The following is a 20118-nucleotide window of genomic DNA, read 5'->3' on the forward strand; positions in this document are numbered from 1 at the left end:
TACAAAGTGAGTTCCAGGACAGCCAGGGCTACACAGAGAAACCCTGTCTCAAAAAAACAAACAAACAAAAAAACAAAACAAACAAACAAAGGCAATAATCACAGGCTAAAGAGGATAATGAAATATGTGGGGGGAGTGCAGAGAGAGACAGAAAGACAGAGACAGAGAGAGGAAAGAGAGGGGAAGAGAAATAGGGAGGAAGAGAGTGGAAACAGGGGCCACCATCCTATCTGTCATTTCCCAAAGTGGCTTTCTGCACAAAAATCAAAATAATGACAAAAATTAAAAATCAGAAAACAGTAAAACCTGAAAATAATCTATGGAGCATCACTCCCCAACCACATCCTTTAGAAAGACGAGAGCGAACCACAGCACACACAATGAGCATGCGCACAGCCTTCAGTGAGGAGAAAGGCAGTCTTTCACTCTGATCAACCCATACACCCTGAACCATGACTTGCACTCAGCGAGCCCTTTCCTCTCTGCAGAGATCTGATCTCACTCCATCTTCCTGTATCCTGCTGCAATCTCCAACCTTCTGCTTTGTGTCCTACATCCTGTCCAAGCCAGTCTCATTGTCACCAACGCCAGAAGCAGAACGGTTTTCGGGACTCTGGTGTTCTTTATTGAATGTGTGTTTGCTGGGTACCATTCCAACATTTTTACCATATTTTCTTCAAAACGATGTAAATTGGTTAGAAGGAAGCCAATTTATATCTTACAAACCGTCTACTGAGCCTCATATCACTTAAGCGATGATTGCCTACATTTTCCAAGCTCATCGGAATGGAGATTGAAATGTGTGACTTATAATTCTTAATTCCGTGTCTTATGAAGCAAAATTGTACACAGAAAAGCATGAGTTTCCCAACATGTGTTTCTAGGAGTTGAATCCCAGTTTGCTGCTAACTGGGAGCTATGATGTTCTGAACTGGTTACTTAACATCGCTAAGCTAAACATGTGAGGACCCAATCAATGGAGAAAGCTCCTGGAAAGAGAAGTGCCTCTAGCCTGGTTTCAGATCGGCATCCTACATCCAGGATCTCAGTAAGAGTAAAGCAATTATAACAACACAAAATAAAATACGTTATGCATTCTCATTCTCAGGTGGGGGACTGCCAAGCACCTCAGACATTTTTAAACATTCCTTGCTACTACTCCCAACAGCCTTCTGCTATAAGTTCTTCAGTAGCTAGACGGAGCTTTTTCTGTCATGGGTGTACCCTTTTTTGGCCATGGCAGGCTTCCATACCCTAATGAATCTCAACCTCCTGGATGGGATAAGAGGTCTCTTCAGCGCTCTTCTTCAGAGCTCTCTCCAAGATTTCTCTCCTGAGTTTTCTTTGTCGGTGTTATCCAGGCTCTTAGCAAGGTGCATGCTACATATCTCATTTAATCTTTAACCATTCACCAATGGTTGCCTTCCTCCCACTGTGCAGCCAGGGAACTGAGGTCAACTATAACAAGCTGGTAAGTAAACCAGAATTCCACATCCAGAAGGTTCTGGTTGAAGTCGCTCAGACTCCAGCTTCTGAGTTCTCAGCATCTGTGCTCCATTGTCTCCTGTGCTTCTCCCCATCAGAGTACAATGTGCATTCACCTCCCTGAGAGCAGAACACTGGCTCTTTGACTGACCCGTCTGTGCATACAAACATGACTGCACACCATTTGACCAGACACTGAGGCAGATCTGTGCATCTTTGTCATCAGAAGTCCACTGTTATACAGTGGTGTCTTTCAGGTACCAAAGGCTCCACAAATACGGAGAGTGAGCATTAAGTTCTAGCCAATGGAAAGAAAAAATAGATAGGAGGTGCAGATGAAACCGGCTCCATTAGTTACTATGTTCCAGTCACAGAACCTACTGTAGCCCAGAGTTCCCTCACCAATTCCATTTTGAAATGTGTTATCCTGTTGCCCAACTAGTGCTCACAGCTGTCAAATCACAGGTCCTCTTTCTACCTAGACAACATGCAACCATGGCAACTGAGTGGATGCTTTGATTTAAAGCCAAATACACCTGACCTCAGACTTTGAAGCCAAAGCTTCTCTTGCCATGACCTGGAGGGCTCTTGGTTTGATTTCACAAAGATCCTCTAAGCCTGTGCATATTCCTCAGCACAGCCCGAGAGTCACTTCTGTCCTCTCAAGTGCCTCTGGCCCTGTGACACCGCTCCCGTGGCCACCATCAATTTTACCCCATACCCTCCATGACCAAGCATCTGTCTCTCTGTCTACCTGGGTCTTCTTCCTCCTTCCTCTTTCTGACTTTGAACCAAAATTCAATTAGACATTATTTACTCTACATTGGGACTTCTTCCAAAATAGTCACTGTTCATCTCCTTTTACTGATGGGGTGAAGTAAAGGTGAGATGAGGTTTCTGAATGAGGTAACAATGGGGACAGGATGAAGAGTGGTTGCTCGGGTGCATCTCATGATAAGAGACTCCTGAGATCCACACAACCAGATCAATTCTGCCTGTTACTCCTAGGAGGCAGGAGCGAGCAGGTTCTCTGTAGAACTGTGCTGCCCTGGTGTATTCTTGATTCTCTTCTGCAATGAGCTTTCTTCATTGCTTGACATTGAATCGAGTGCTAGATGACTGTGACATCCCCCACAATGCCATAGGACAAAGAAGAAAGGAGCAATTAAAAATGTTTATGAAGCCCCCAGCAGCCTCGTTCTTTCCTTAGGGGCAGCAGGTTATAGACTTAGAGTGTAGCTTCCTGTTCCTACAGTATCCGCTTAGATGTGCTCTTTGATCTCTTTGAACCTTGGTTTCACATCTAAAAGAGACGCATTGCCACTTAGCTCAGTGGTATTAAATAAAACGATGCATGGTCAGGCTAACTGCCTAGCATACAGTGAGCACGCTCACAGCGCCCAGCATGCACCAGCGAGCACGAAAGCCCAGCCTCCACCCGGGTTGCACCTCAGCTCACAGTTTTATATTCATGTTGAGAGTCTGCAAGAGGTACCAGGGGGATGCAACCAATCAGCGTATGCACAAGCTCCTCGCTCGAGGGAAACAACACAGGTTTGCAATAACTCAAGTGAGCAACAGCAACAAAATTATTTTTATCTGTTGTACTCTGGGAAGAAGCACACACTTATTTATGATTTCAAAATTTGGCTCTTAATCATGTCACCATTCTTCCAATGCAATATCACATCCTTAGAATGCCGTGCATGAAATAAAACGTAATTTACCCAGGACCACAATCTTTAAAAATGATGCCTACCCAAAGCAAACACTCAATGGGCTTTGCCACACTGGGTTCCCTCTCCTTTGCATTTGTCTGTCCCACTTCCTGGCATCAGCGACTCCTGCCAGCATCTGTCTTTAACTTTCATTCTGGTGTCCACAGGGACATAAGAACATCCTCTCACCTGATAGTGAAGCATCTTTCCCTGCCGCTCTCACTCCAGCCTGCCCTAGACTGAACTATGGGAGGAAGCAGCAACAGTCATCTCTCCTGGCACCAACAGATGGCGACACTGGTCATAAGGGGTTACTCTCCACTAAATTTGTGCTGGTGGTTCTCATCTGGTCAAGCAACACACTTGTTTGTGGTGCCTTGGCAAGGCTCTGGGTATTTCCAAACATCTTTGACCACAGAGCATGCCCTTTACATGCTCAGAAACATAAAGGCAGTTCTGAAATTGGTGACAACAAGCATAGATGGTGGTACTAAGGTGGAGATGAATCTGAAAATGGCTAATGATGTTCGTATTGCATGGAGGTGACTCACTCTAAAACAGAAATGGCTGAAAAGGCCAGGCGTATGGGCTGTGGGAGCTTAGCAAGGACACCAACAGTGAGGAAACACAACTGAATAACTGCAGTGGTGTAAAAATCCAAGTGGAACATTTTTTCTGTGATTTCAGATTCAGTGGTGATGTCAAGAGATTTTCTGTCTGTCATTAGTCACTGAATCTAACGTGAATTTGGTAATTTCCTTTCAGAAGCTTCAAATTGATGCTCTCAGCTTTAACTGCACTCTGGAATCACTCAAGGTGGTTTTCAGACCCCAGAATCTCAGGCTGTGATGGAACCAGATATCAGGCCATTCGGAGTCACTGCCAGTGACTCCGGTGTGAAACCCCAGCTAAAATCTTCCAAGCTAATAATGGGGGAAACATGGTTGTGTTTGTGGGGCGAACACCCCTCTGAATGTGCAAACCCTGAGATGTTAGTAGATACCTTTCTAGTCCTGTAAACATTTGAGTCTCCCTGGACAGTAACTGCCCGCCCTGGTGCCTGCCCTGGGGCATTTTTCTTTGTGGAGGAGAATGCAGCTATGATGGTAGAACAGAGGATACTTTACAGTCTTGAAGGATCTGCTCACATACCTGTTTGGAAAAAGGCCATCTACCAAGACTCCAAGTTCAATACCGCTTAGTCAGACACACAAATCTGTCTTAAACTTTAGATCATTGGTTCTCAGACTTCCTAATGCTGAGACCATTTGATAAAGTGTCTCGTGTTGTGGTGACCCCCCCCCCAAATCATAAAATTATTTTCCTTACTACTTCACAACAACAATTTTTCAGCAGTAATAAATCATCAGGTAATATCTGTGTTCTCCAATGCGACCCCTGTGAAAGGGTCATTCAGTGCCTGAATGGGTCATGACCCACAGGTTGAGCGGCATTGCTATAGACCTTTCTACACCACTATCACGTTTTCACTTTCATCTTCTAACTATCTGACTAGTTCCCATCCATTCGCTCATTCATCGATGTGCTCTGGTGTACGTCTATCTTGAACTACTTAGTTTTGCCTTAAAAACCAATGCATCATTTGCTTCTTGGAATAGCGTCCTTTTTACCTTATCTGCCATTATCATAGATGAGCCCCCATGGATGCCCAGGATGGGGGTGAGAGTCTGAGCAGAAATGAAATCGAGGATCTGGGCGATGGCTTCCTGGTCTGTGTCATCCGCGAACACCACCCCCTGGATCTTCCGGTCAGACATAAGATCGCAGATGCGGGTGATGATGCTCTTTGGGTCAGTCTCGTTCATGGCTACCAGCTCCACCCGGGGAACTACTGAGAGATGATGGAAGTCATCTTTCTCGTGGGCATCTTTTATGGCCACTTCGTCGGAAGTGCCCACGAGGATGACAGCGATGCCGATGCTGGGGGCGCTCTTTTGGGAACGAGCTTTGCTGCCCGATACGGCCAAGACGGCCAACACCAACCAGAACTTGGGAGAACAGCACTCTGCGCTGGGCTTCATCTTCAGCTCGTCGACTCTCTGAAAAGAGAAGGAAGAAAATGATTTAAAACGTGACCCGCATTGTGGAACACATCCTTGAAGTGTCCGAATGCTAGAGAATCGAGAACCTCGTCTCCGTCTGCTGTTCATGAAACTCGGTTTCTCTCCACTAACCCAGTCTCTTAATTCTGACGTTCATGGGGCATGATGAGAGAAAAAGAAAATTTCAAGAGCCTAATAAATCTTTGACCAAGACAAATGTGCAGCCAACAGACAGAGATAAAGCAGGCGAGGATATGCTGGAAAGTGTGAGCCAGCCAAACACACACACACTGGAAACAGCAGGCGGGGGCTTGCTGTCCTGACCCCTGGCACTCTAGTTATAACCCCCCTTGAGCTGCCCTTGGCAAAGATTAGGCCAAGTGAGCTGCAAAAGGGGGCTCAGGAGAGGCTGGCCACAAAACACGGCCTGGATTAGATGAATCCAGCAAGCTCTAGGCACGAAGGCAGGTGTTCTTGTTGTCTGGGCCTCCCAGAGAGTGATGACCAAGAAACTACTTCAGTGTTTCTCCTTTAGAATCTGTCTTTTAACTCTAAATCAGAGAATCAATACATGGGCACTTAATTTTAATTGATCTTTACAATCACCTAGCAGGAAAAAAAAATTAAAGGGAACATTAGCATCTCATTTTATATGTGTTGACACAAAGGTTCAATGAAGCTAAGGGACCCACCCAAGACTTAACAAGTTAAGTGAAGAAGACTTAACAACACACAGATTCAAGTGTGTGTGTGTGTGTGTGTGTGTGTGTGTGTGTGTGTCTTTGTGAATATATACTACATTTGTGCAGGTATTCTCCGAGTCCAAAAGAGGCATCTAATCATGTAATCTCATGGAACCGGAGTTACAAGTGATGGTAAGCTGACAGTTTGGGTGCTGGAAACCAAATAAGTGCTGGTAAATGCTGAGCCATCTCTCTAGACCCAAGACGATTAATCTTGAACCCAGTCTTGAATCTGATGTCCATTCTAATGTGTGTTTCACAGCACCATACACCCTACCCTGGCTCGCCGATGCCTGTACTATGAGAGGCAGCATTATCCCGACCTTCTAATGCATCAGAGTACAGGAGCAAGCAAATACTATCATAGTTGGAGTCATGGAGTGTCACCCTTGAAGATAGTTCTTTCTTTATTCCCAACAAAATCCCGTAGCCATAACTTCCTGAAATGATGGTCTATATTTGTGTATAACGCACTGCCTTCTTCCTACTGAAAAGTAGCCTTTTTTTTTTTAATCTCCACACAGGCTCCCAAAGCACACGCCACGCAGCAGATTAAAGATGCAGAATTCTGTAGAGCATGAGCTGTAGCCATTTCTCTTAGGTTTCTCATCACTCGCCCTAAGCACCTCTCATCTTATAAGAATGGGCCCTGCCTATGTTGCTTTGCTTTAAATGGCCATTTATTGTACAGTATTATACACTGTGCACTAGCAAGTATTTTTCTCACATTGCAATCTCTTTGCTTCCCATGAAATATTCTACAAATTAGACCTTTTATTCCCATTTCCCAAATGGAGAAACTGAATCTCAAAACAGTTATGTAATCCTGTGAGGTCAATGGTGTTATAATGCCAGAATGCAAATAGATTTAACATAGCATTTTTCTCCAAGAAAACAGCCTACAAATAGCACCCAGACTTAGAAGAGACTCCTACTTATCTATCAAACATGAAAATGCAATTTAATCTCTCCTGCTTCCTTGACCAAAAAAAAAAAAAAAAAAAAAAGAGGGACTTTACAAAGGAATTATTAGGAACCTAAAATATTGAGAATTTGGCTAACAAGAAGAAAAAAATCATAATGAAGGTATTGAACAAAGGAAGATCAGGAAGCATTCAAGTGGAGCAGACTGACCACGAAGGGCGTTAGTGATTCCGGAGTGAGATGCTAGGACATTTTGTGGCTGAGGAAGCACAAAATCCAATCCAGTTCTTGGCAGAAAACCTTTTGGAACTCTTGCTGTTACAGTCATCCTTCAGCACTGCCAAGAGGAGACCTGTATCGATTGCCTCACTTCTCCGGAAAGAAATAATATGAGTGTCTCCATGGTTCACACCCGGCAAAGCTCACACCTGACAGCTTTCTGGTCTCTCTGTTTCCATAGAAATGAGGAATGACTCCAAAGCTTCCAAACTTTCAGGCTGATGAGCTATGGATGGTCGGCCAGGACAACTGGGGACTGAGCATCTCCTTCCAGCGTTTAAAGAAAGTCAGTAGGATACAGAGGCTCAAGTAGTACCAGATAGTCAGTGGGAGACAGTTGGATTTAGTATCTCAAGGAGATGGGGACTAGATGTATAAATAAAAAGTCTGCTTGATTCCAAGGGCTGATTTTCAATGAGAACCCAGAGATTCAGAATTTGGCAAAATCTATCCACTCGCTTCATTCCACTGGGATTCTATGCCTACAGTTACAAGTCCCTAAATCAGATTTCTTCACATGTAAAGGTGGCCCACTCTGCCACGGCAGTTTATTAACTTTAATGCACCCAATGCTCTCCTGTTTCAAGCTCTTATTTGCTCTCTTTAAACACTTCTTGTGTTCCTCCATGTTCCCTCACACAATGTATTACACTCTTTCATGCAATGGCCAGTGGTGACAGCCAGCAAATAGGATCTGGTTTTTACCAACCATCTCTCTTATACTGGGATAGAGCAAAGCTCTTTACAAAGTAATACATTATGGGAGATAGCGGTGACAGAGGGACCATGAGCAGACACAAAGCTTTGAATACAAACTCGGTTTCAGAGTGTGTGTGGGGTGGGGAGGGGGCAGTTGAGAGAAAGTGTGTGGTCTGAGATAAATGCTGCCGTTCCTTTCTTCGGACACACTGAGACCAGACTGGATGCACCGGCTTTTGCTGTTGGCCTCCTCTTCTCCATTTTACTTCATCCTCTCCAGAACTGGAAAGTGCTGCCTTGGCCTCTCACCAAAGCCCCCGAGGTCTGCCTAATGCCTGTGACTGGTTTAGTGCACTTTCACAACGGGGCATCTGCCCTTCTTGCCCAACAGGAGACCTCCCAAGCAGGCCTTTTACATGAGCAACCACGTACCAAGCATCTGCTACCTTGCAGACAGAGTTTCTCCTTCATTTCCGTTTATCCCCCAGTGGTGGGAATCGAACCTAAGACCTTGCACATGTTAAGCAAGTGATCTATAACTGTGCTATATCCCAACCCTGGACATTAGTTTTGATTATTAGCCTTGATCACTAGTTTTGATGCTGAAGATGCCATGCTCTCTCTACCTTTCAGAATCATCATCTAAGAGAAGAGATAGACCCAAAAGAAATACTTTGTCTCATTTCTATTTACATTCTGAGGATACAGCACTGCCTCATATACAATGAACAGGAACTATTCAATAAACTGTAGCCAATTTTACCACTACATTAGAGCATTATGTAAGACTGTGATATATAACATTTTGTATATCAAATAGTTCATGGAGTGTGTTTCGGATGCTATGATTGATGGAAACTTTTCATGCATTATCTGATCCCTATGAAAACACTGTAAGTCATAATTCTCCCTGAGTTAAAAGTGAGAAAAGATATTTGGGAGGTTAAATACATGGACCAAGATCATGTAGCAAGTTGGGCTTCATACCCAAGTTTGTCTGATTCTAAAAGCTTTCTCTTTCCATTCTTTGATAGTATGGTAGCTAGAAGTGAGCATGAACAAATGGATGGATGAATGAAGTTACGAACCTGGCATTAGAGCCGTCTTGTGTTAATGAAGAGCATTAGGATGCGGTAGTCACCTAATTACTGTTGTCTGGTTTGTCACTGGTAAAATCAGGATAAGAGGCCTAACCTACATACCTGAGAGGGTTTGTGAAGATCAAAATGAAAATATGTGTATGGAAGAGCTTTGAAGACTATGAAATACTCCGCAAATGCAAGGGGTATTGCTGTTGAGCTTTTAGAAGCTGTTCAAGGAGCCCAGCTATTTTTGACAGCACAAAGTGAGCGTGTGGGAGGTAGGGGGGGAATATCAGACAGAGGCTGAGGGGAATATTAAGAGGAACCGCACATGGGGCAAAGGACATTAGTTCTCTTCTGATCTAACTTTCTGGAAAAGATGTCACATATAATGTCCTCAGAGTCACATCTGCCTCACTGACAGAATCCTAGTCATGTAGCTGAAGTGGCTGAACTCAGGAGCCGTCCAGGCTAGGAGCCAGTAGTGAATGACCATCAGGAAGCTTGATGTCCTCATTCATACTTTCATGGTTGTGAGGAAAGGGGGATTCGAGAGAATCTGCAGGAAGGAAGAGACTGGCCATCACCTATTCAGCCGTGTGCTTCCTTGGCATTTGGGCTGAGTGACCCACACAGAAGGCTTCATTCTTTATGGTGATTATGACAAGAAACAGCCTATACTTGCTCCCAATGGACTCTACATCCATCTGGTGTGGGAGATGGACCATCTCTTTCCTTAAAGAAAGTGGAGTTCCAGGATAGCGCCAACAGGAAGTGTGACTGTGTAGGAAAATGTAAGCCAAAATTGCCAAGCACCGCTCCATCAGGATGCCACCTGGAGTCACTCCATTAAAAGTGTCTGTCATTGGGATATGCCAGACAGTGGTCAACCACAGATTAAGAGTTTAGGAACTAGACAGATGTCCTTGCACATGCTTGTAATCCCAGCACTTGGGAAATTGGGGCAGGGAGATTGCAGGCTTGACTGATCTGGGCTACCCAGGGCAACTGTGTCTAATAAAACAGTGCCAGAGGCAGGCTTCAGACCCAGGACTGTCCCAAGCCGTGAGTGAAGCCGGAAAGCTATGGAACACAGGCATGAATACTTGCCACATGAAATGGTAGGGAAAGAAAGGCAGCTTCCACGGGGAAAGACATGACCTTCCTGAAGGTCAGAGTGAGCATCTCAACATTACGATACCAAGACAAAATCCAACAGCGGGAATATCAACAAGTAAGGATAAATGTCACACTGGCACCAATATGATACAACCAGCAGTCCCGAGTACATATAAATCTAAGAATACAAGTTTGACGTGCAGAAAAGTGCAGTTAAAATTCCTAAGATGGAAAAAAAAAGCATAAATTCAACAGACAAAACATCTTATAAGTAATATATGAAAGACCTTTATCAGAAGTATGAGCAAAAAGCTTGGATTAATTCAGATATCTATAAATGCTCATAAGAGAATACACATTAGACATAAATCTATAATGTGGCAAATTCTATAGAGTCAAAATGAAAGAAGTATCCTTTTTAAAAAAATGTGTTTCAATGAGAAAAAAATTACATTTTGCTTTGATTTATTTGAAGATAGTGTCTCTCTACATAGCCCTGGCCATCCTGTGTAGACCACTGTGTAGACTAGGCTGGCCTCAAACTCACAGATGGCTACCCATACCTGACTTTAAAATAACTAGTTTTTTCAATCACATACATTAAACTTTTGAAGAGATTTACTTTTAAAGAAGAAATAAAGGAAGCCCAAAGTACAAATCATTTTACAGAATAACGATGAAAGCACAGAGCATCAAAATTTCCAGAGCATTTAGGGGAAAATGTATACTTTACATACATTTCTAAGAAAATAAAATGTTATTGAGGACAACTAATGTTTATAATATTTATAACTCATATTTCACTCAACCCTGAGAAGAAGAAGAACGATTGTAAAAGCCAGAGGTGGTGGAAACTTCTAGGAAACAGCATGTTCAAGATACAACAGGACAGATGTATATATGAATACACATATTCCTCACACACAAGCTGAGAGCAGACAGAATCCCAGCAGTGAGCAGAAACAGGCACGACGGCCCACTCCTTGCCAAGAAGATACACATGGTTAAAGCTGCTGGAAGACGGAAGTCGGTTATCTGCAATGGAGTGAGTGACACAAGGTGCATGAGACAGGCCCCAGGGCAGGCCGCGTGCTCAGAAGTAGGCAGGCCACACTAATCAGGCTCCATATGTTTAGTTGTTTGCTTGTTTCTTAAAAGAAAAAGAAAACTCATAAATTTGGATAGGTAGGAAGGTGAAAGAGAATCTCAGAGCAGCTGTCAGAGAGCAAAGAATATCATCAAAATATAACCTATGAATTTCTTAAAAATAAATAGAATGAATACTTTTGTTTCATTGATTTTTGAGGGAGTCTCATCTTGCTTATACATTATGATTCCTGATTGTGTGTGCGTTTCTTGTGCTTTTTAAATTTTTTTTTAAAAATTCTGATTTGTTTGCTTGTTTTTTTTTTTTTTTTAAATTTGCCTGTTTGATTTCTAAAGAAAGAGAGAAGAAGAAAGCATGGAGTCAGATTGGTGGGTGGGGAGGGTTGGGGGAGATAGGGGAGGGAGAACCATGATTGGAATATAGTGTGTAAATTGTCAATAAAAATTAAATAAAGCCAATGACAACGAAAATGGACAAATGATATCAGTGAGATGCAGTACGGAGGACAGACATAGCCGGCCCCCAAGGGATCCTTTAAGTGGCAATTAAATGACAAAGCTGTAAAATGAGTAATAGACAGAAAATAATGGAAAATGTGAAGGAAACATATCATAAAACATAATTATGACACCTCAAGCAGAGATTATAAAATAATAAAAGAAAATACTCTAAAAATTATTCTTAAATTTGATGCATAATATTTAACAATAATAATAATATCAAATAAGAAAAGAAGTACAAAAGAATGTTGAATTTTTAAAATAAAGCAACAAATAACCCTCATTCCGAACATACCAAAAATTATACCTTGCTTTATCCCATCTTGTCTGGTTTGTAGCCAGCAACCCCCACCCTGCTCCACCCTTGCCAAAATAAAAAGAAGTAAAAGATTCAGGCAAAATAAGATAATGCCAGACCTCTACCACCTATGACCATAAAAGCAAAGATAATCTATTAACTAGCCAAAACACAGGGGATCTCTCTAATAATGATTGTATCAGTAATGATCAAATATGGTTGACAGCAAGAAGCAGGGATGGGATAACTAGGTTCTACGTCTCCATCCCTATACTAAAGGGCCAAAGATGCCAGGAGAATCTCCAAGCAATGAAGAAAGCATGAACTGAAATACCCAGCCACAGCAAAGAAATATGAAATATTTACACAAATAACATTCTTTAATGGTGGAAAGTAGACCCCAAGATTCCTCCTGTAAGCTACACACTAAAAACCTCTGACTGTTTGCCCCTTGTCACTGAGAAGATTCAAGGTTAATTTTTTTTTTGAGTGACTGGAAACACTAACAAAATAAATCAAGAAAATTAAACGTTCAGCTGGGTTTGGCAGCTATATATATAATTCCAGCTACTTGGAAACCAGAGGCAAGAGAATTACACGTTCCAGGTTTGTCTGGGCCACTTAGTAAGTCCAAAAGCCATCCTGATACTTAGTGAGACTATTCCTAAAGAATATTTTGGAGGCACTGGGGCTCTGGTCAGTAGGAGAGTGCTTTTCTCTTGGGCTCAATACCCACATCAGCACCACAAGGCTAAGTGTCAAAGATAGGAGAGCCAAGAAGAAAAATGGCATTTCATTAAGAATATAGTTATCTACATAGAGAATCTGATAGCACAAGAACTGTTTGAATTAATAAGAGTTCAGCCAGGCCTGTAGATAAATGGTCCTATTAGGAAAAAGAATCAATACTTTTCTTCTAACCAACTAGAAAACATAATATTCATAACAGCAAAGACAACTGTGAATTATTTAAGAATTAATAAGGAAGCGTCCTAACCAAACGTCTATAGAGAAAAACTTAAAGTTCCATTGCAGGAAATGACAGAAGGCACCTTTGCCTGAACTGTAAAGCCAGTGAGTCATGAAGCCAACATGTCTTTAATTCAAGTCTGTAAAACAGAGCCCAAAGAACTTGTTCAGTAGCATCCTTTTGCAATTGTCAGTTCCAACTTAGTTTTGGGTTTTAAATTAGACCCTTTTAAAAAACCCATCTTTTGTTACATTTGTGTTTGCTTGCATGTATGTCTGTGTACCATGTGCATATAGCAGCCGCAGAGGAAAGATCCCCTGGAACTGGGGTGATAGGCAGGTGTGCCTATTACCCCATATGTGGGGTGATAAGAACCTAACCTAGTCTCTGTAAGAGCAACAAGTGCTCATAACCGCTGAGCCTTCCTCTCAGCTACTTAAGTTGGAATTCTAAATCTTAACCGTCTGGACCAGAGCGCTGCAGATGTGGTGCAGTTAGTTAGCAGCATGCATGAAGATCTAGATTCGACACTGTAGTGTAAAACCAGGCATGGTGATACACATCTATAATCCTGACACTGTCGAGTGCAGCAGGAGGAACGGGAGTTCAAGGCTACCCTTCGTTGCCTAGTGAGTTTGAAGCCTGACTGAAAAAAAAAATGTCTTAAACAGAGGACAAAGGATATACCTAACCAAACAAAAACTGAGCCTTTAAATGACAGTGACTATTAACTGTGTGTGTGTGTGTGTGTGTGTGTGTGTATGAGAGAGAGAGAAATACAGGAGACAGGAGAAAGAGAGAAGAGACAGGACAGACAGACAGGCAGACAGACAGACAGAGGCTGTTGAGCTCATGTTTTTTGAGTCAGAACACTCAGTTTGGGCAGCAGATGCACTCACTGGCCATCTGAGCAGGCAGTGTGGGTAGCACAGATGGCCAGCCTGCACTGTCAGATGCCATTACGAAGAACAAGATCAACATCTATTTGCAGCAGGTGAAATGCAACAGCATCCACACACTTTTCATGTTGGCAAATCCAGTTTCAATCTCTAAAATGTATTCAGGGGGCAGCAAAATGTGTAAGTGGGTAGAGGTGCTTCCCGTACAACCCTGATGACCTGAGTTTGATTCCTAGAACTCAGAGTTGAAGGAGAGAACCCAAGATGTGAAAGGTTGTCCTCTGACCATCATATATGCATTACCACACTCACACCACCACCATCGTCTTCTTCCTCATCATCATTGTGGTTATGATCACCAAAATAATAATAATAACATTAATAATAATGCGAAAGTGTTAGGCACTTGCTGTCTAATATCTACTTAAAAACAGCTAAATATATACAAATGAGATCTAAAGAGGCCATCTTTTGTCTTGGGTTGACTCGAAACTTCACAGCCATGTCTGAGTTCTGCCTGTGTCTTCCTTTTCACTGTATAACCACCATCGATTCCTCTTTGGGGATTCGGCTCTCTGAGCCCGGTGGGAAGCTGGAGAGTGTGGGCAGCTACCATGACTGCATCCCTCTGAAACCAACGAAGAATGCCAGATTGACTGGGTTATCTTACAAACAGGCCAAACCCGTGGGGCCTACATGGTCACAAGCAGGAGTATACTCCTGTGGGAAATGTGTGTCAGTCAGCCCGTCACGGATACCACACCGTCACGGATACCACAGATCCAAATGACTGAACTAGAAAATGAGTGAGAACAGATCCTAAGTCAAGTTGCTTCTGAGGAAGTATGTGATGGAGAACAGACTTGGAGGAGGGGGAGGAAAGATCAAGCAATAGGTGCCTAGAAAGAAAACCATCCAGTCTTCGCAATGCAGGAAAGCACACTGTCATAGGACCACCAGCTCCTCAGATGCCCCAGAAAAATCCACCCCATTCCTGCCAAGGGCAAATATGGCTCTGAGTTTGCAGAGCTATTTTTTTTTTTTTGGCCAACTGTACTGAGCAATTGCCTGCTTGCCCTCACTCCATCAACTCATGGGTCTGCTTGAGTTGCTCTGCTCTGTGATCTCCCAGTGACCGAACCCAGGGCTGTTCCCACTTTATGGACAAGCATGTGTCAATTCTGCGCATATCCAAGTCTTGGAGGAGAGTTCTGCCGATCACTGATGAAGGGTTATAGGTCACTTTACACATGTATGTTTTAAGACAAGTGCAGATGACCAACTGCACTCCCATTGCAAGCAGTCACTCGTGACTGCTTTTTCTTCTTTTCCTTTCATGATCTGCAGGAGGAGGCAACAACATTGCTCAAAGTTTCTCTTCTACCATCTGCACATGGTTCTTAATTATAATTCATGTATATGCCTCCTAGGACAGTGTGGGTAGTCCTGCTGAAAGCCAAACCTTTTGAAACCTGAGTCTGATTGTCACCGTTTGGTATCTAATTAGGGCAATTGTGTGCTCCAACAGCAAAAGAACATTTGCAAGTGTTAATACAAAAAAAAATTGGCTTGTTCCTGAGTATAAGGAGGGGGGTGGGCAAAGATAACAAATGNAGAGAGAGAGAGAGAGAGAGAGAGAGAGAGAGAGAGAGAGAGAGAGAGAGAGAGAGAGAGATGAGAAGCAGGAAAAACTGAGCTGGGAAGGAACTCAAAGATTCCAGGACAACAGAGAGCAGAAGTAGGAGATGGACCATCAGACCCACAGGCATCTTGCAGAGGTAGGAGATGGACCATCAGACTCACAGGCATCTTGCAGAGGTAGGAGATGGACCATCGGACCCACCGGCATCTTACAGAGGTAGGAGATGGATCATCAGACCCACAGATATCTTGCAGAAAATAAAGTTCTGGGCTGCTGAAAAACAGCCTGACCTGAACTCAATTAAAAATGGTAATTTTGAAAAAAAAAAAAAAAAAAGCTGTTTTCTGTGGCCTGAGCATACTCCAAGCCACTACAGCCACCAAGAAAGCATTTTCCAAAAAACTCACACATCGAACATAGTAACAGGAGCAAAGCTTTGGGTTTCATAGGCATGTGGTATGTCCTTATTGCTTTGTATCTATACATGTTTGTAGGTGTATATGCATGCATGTATATGATGGCCATGTGCAGACAGACACCAGGGGTCAATGACAAGTATCGTCCTTCAGCCCCTGCCACCTCACTTTTAGAGTTAGAGTCTCTCACTGCATCTATGGCTGGCCATCGGGTTCCAGGGGCCCTCCTGCTTCCACCTCCCCAGTGCATGTAGGCACATACTGCCATGCTTGGCTTTTTCCGTGGACACTGAAGATCTGAACTCATGTGAAGCAAGCACTTTACTAAACTCTCTCCCAGCCCTAGCCTCGAGAAAGGCTGTTTCTAAGGCCTGAGTGTATTCCAAGCCGGTACAGCCTGCATTCTTAACTTTGTCAAGATCTTGGATCACTTTCTTTAGTTGTATCCGCCTCAGCAGCTTTATCCATAAAGTCTGAGATAACCTCCTTGTCAGAATGACTCTGAAAATTGACTTGTCTGACAAATATTAATCAATCATTTTCTAAGTGCCAGAGGACACCCAACATGGAATGGGGTCCAATCTCCAAAGAGTCATGACACACAAATCGGGCATCACTGTCACATGCTCCGAGCTCTCAGAGAGGATGCCCCGTGTGTTGTGAGGCTCATCTAATGCTGCTAACTGGTGAGTAGGAGACATCAGGAAGTGAAAGTAAATGTGACAGCCCATTTTCATAGTCAAGAGGACAGTGTTTGAAATCACATAGGAAACACACCCTTGGGGATGTGTATGAGGGTCTTCCAGAGAGATGGAACAGAGAGTAGAAGATCCACCCTGGATAGAGATGGCCTCATTGCATGAGCTGGGGTCCTATAGTGAATATAAAGGGGTAAAGGAGCTAGAGGGTCAAGCATCTCTCTCCCCTTCCTGATTGACACAGATGCAAAGTTTCTTGTCTCCATGGCAATACCAAACAAACCCTTCCTTCCTTGAGTTACTGCTGGTCAGGCATTTGTCACAAGAAAATTAACTAATACAACCAAAATATCTAATAGTATTTTATTTTTTTTAAGATTTATTTATTTATTATATGTAAGTACACTGTAGCTGTCTTCAGACACACCAGAAGAGGGAGTCAGATCTCATTACGGGTGGTTGTGAGCCACCATGTGGTTGCTGGGATTTGAACTCTGGACCTTCGGAAGAGCATTCGGGTGCTCTTACCCACTGAGCCATCTCACCAGCCCTCTAATAGTATTTTAAGACATAGTGCAATAGTAGTAATAATAATAATAATAACAACAACAACAACAACAACAATTCTCTAAGGTCCAAGGTGCTGATGTTGAAGCTTGGCTTGGACACTTGCTTATCTCGGGAGCAAAGGAACAAGAGAACCAGAAAACACTTGGTCCTCATTTTCTGACATATAAAAGGGGGACTATCTTTCTCTCGTGGGGTCATTGGGAATATTAAACAATTTACTTGAAAGCATCTAGCAAATAGCAGGCACCTGGTATTTATTCACTGGACGTGAATCGAGAATCTTCTCTGCTTGGAGGCAGATAAGGGGTTCCTTTTGATTCAAATTACTTAGAGAGAAACCCAAGAGCTTCTGCCCTCCCCTCCCCACTCCTCCCTCCTCTAACTCAAGTGCAATCTCCACTGACCTCAGAAATAGGCTGCTTTAAAGTCTGCAAGGGACAATCTAGCATGAGCTGTATTGAAAATAGATGCGAACACTCGGGGGTGGCCGGCAATGCTCCTGCCTCTGCTCACCAGCCACTAACCAGCCTCCTTTTATGCTAAGTAACAGGACAGCTTCGAGTGTAAATAGCTACCCATTGTACCTCAGGGTCATGTCTGCAGCCATCGGCTCCAAAGGAACGGAGATGAGAATACAAGCACTGTAGGACTTCGGTCCCATTCTGTTTACTAATCAAATGCCTCTCATGCCAACCTTAATGAAATGACATGGGGACCACATCTGTCTCCTTTCTCCAGCCCCAGTATTTACCAAAGTGACATGCATAAAATCAGTGCCCAACAAATGCCTATTCGTGACTGGAAGGAATGAGCAGCACCAATAATGAGTCATCACTCTCCAGCTCCACCAGTGCTCAAGCAAGTAAAGGCAGCATTCTAGAACCTTCATTCCCCAAAGTACTTAAATGAAGGGGAAATACCATAAGCATCATTCCTGTTTCTGATAGCCTGGTATTATACAGAGATTATTCCAAGGTCAATATTCTTTGTTAGTAATTACTGATATATCTAGGGTTATTTGCATGTGTCTACATGTAAGTATAAATCTACATACAGATGAGCGTTATATGTGTGTGTATCCATTAAACCTCTGTCCTTGGCATGTGCTGATAAAACACAGTATCCAAACATCACGGTCTTCACAGCAAAGCCTAGGTTTACAATTAACCTCTGAAACTGTACCTCAGAATGCCCACAGCCAGTCCAGAATCAATAGGGAATAAAAGCTATTCTATCTGAGCTGGCTGGATATCAGGTCATACGGGAAGTACAATCAGACTCTCTCTAATATAAAATGCTGTCTTTATTATTCCAATCAATAAACACATTTGTTAACCACACAGCCGATCATAATTAAGTTCTAAACTTGCTTAAATTCCTCTGACATCCTGCGGTATCGAGCCCCTTTGCAGAGCATCCGCCGTCAGTTAGTCCTTAACTCTCTCATTTCCCTGTCTCTCTTCTTTTTCCTTCCCTAGGAATAACCACATGAGCCGAAGGCACAGAACTGTGGATGGGATGGTCTTATAATTGTTACAGTTCTGACACAAACCACCCTGTGGCTCTGATTTCTTCTGTGAAATGGAGAAACTGGCTTGCTGAAAGTCTCCTTGGGTCTTTCATTTTAAATTATTTTGTTTTAAGTTTGAGATAGGGTCTCATGTAGCCCAATGTGTAGCCAAGAATGACCTTGAACTTCTGACCCTCCTGCCTCCAGAGTGCTGGAATTATAGACTTCCACCAACACCCCAGATTTTGAGGGGAGCTGGGGAGGTAGAAGGAGCTATGTCCCCAGCCTGCTCAATGTTTCTTCCCATCTGAATGTCCCCTGGACACCTTTCTTTCAGTGACTCTTCAAGCTGTGCTCCCCACTCCACACAGCTCTGTACAGACTGCCACGGAGTCCACTCGCTAGATGTAGCACTTCCATGGACATCACAGCTTCCCTCCAGGAATCCTCTCCACAACACTCTTTCCATGCAACCCTCTGGAGATTCTAGGCATCATCCCCTCCCTCCTCCTTCACGACCTCCAAGGGCAGTCACTGTACAAAGCTCCGACTTGCTTCAACACAGTGCCCCTTTCTTGTAGCCTCTGCACATTGTCCATGCATTGGCAAGCAATCCTTTTCTTAAATGCTATTGCAATTAAACCAATTGAAGGGGCCATCTGTTTCCTTCTCTAACCACCAACCATATGCATGCCACCACGATCATGCCCACAAGACTCTGGTTCAAACTGGAAAAAAAATCAGGTCCTGCGTGCCACAGGTATCACCCACCACAGAATAGGATGGGTATCTCCGGATGATGTTTGTGGCTCAACCTCACTTCCGTACCAGCAGTCTTGGAGCAGCAATGCCCTCCGAGTACCTGGCCCCCATGAAGAATGGGTACATTTCTGAAGAACATCCCCAGAGAATAGTCTTTACGTACTAACTAACATTCTTGGAATGAGAAACATAAAACGCTGAGAATCAGGGGAGGGGGACATACAGAAGTTACCAGAATATCTGTTGTACAGTAAAATTGAGAGTCAGGCAGGGCAACTTCACCCAAAGACATGTAGCCCTGGGTAAGATGCCCCTTGCTGAAGAATCACCCTGCATTCCCTTCATTGTTCTCTTTGATTTGCGTGGAGTATAACCCATGGTGAGGTGACTTCTGGAGTTAATTGTCCCTGATGGCACAAATGAAAGTGTGTAGAAAGAAATAAAGGCACACAAAAAAGGCTAGGTAGGCTGTGCGTCAAGGAAACAGACGACAGTTGACTCTATTGTTCTTAATAGACAGAAAAGAAATTAAAGTTAGTAGGAAAGAGTAAAATATACAACCCTCTTCCGGTCAGAAAAGCACCNGGGCAGCTGGGGCGCAGGGTCTGCTGACACTCGCCAGCTACCCACAAC

At 43.3% G+C, this 20118-nt stretch overlaps 1 protein-coding gene across 5 annotated transcripts in view; it reads right to left on the bottom strand.

The window, feature by feature from the left end:
• Nucleotides 1-20118, bottom strand: part of Grin2b (glutamate ionotropic receptor NMDA type subunit 2B) — a 450218-nt gene that overhangs the window by 309386 nt on the left and 120714 nt on the right. For all 5 annotated transcript variants that reach the window (XM_021164703.2, XM_021164705.2, XM_029478515.1 and 2 more), the window contains one exon: nt 4835-5263. In XM_021164703.2, coding sequence (XP_021020362.1) covers nt 4835-5245 — 411 coding nt within the window. In that variant the 5' untranslated portion in view covers nt 5246-5263. The remainder of the gene's footprint in view (nt 1-4834; nt 5264-20118) is intronic.

Source organism: Mus caroli, chromosome 6, assembly GCF_900094665.2.
Source record: "Mus caroli chromosome 6, CAROLI_EIJ_v1.1, whole genome shotgun sequence".
In the NCBI taxonomy this organism is placed as follows: domain Eukaryota; kingdom Metazoa; phylum Chordata; class Mammalia; order Rodentia; family Muridae; genus Mus; species Mus caroli.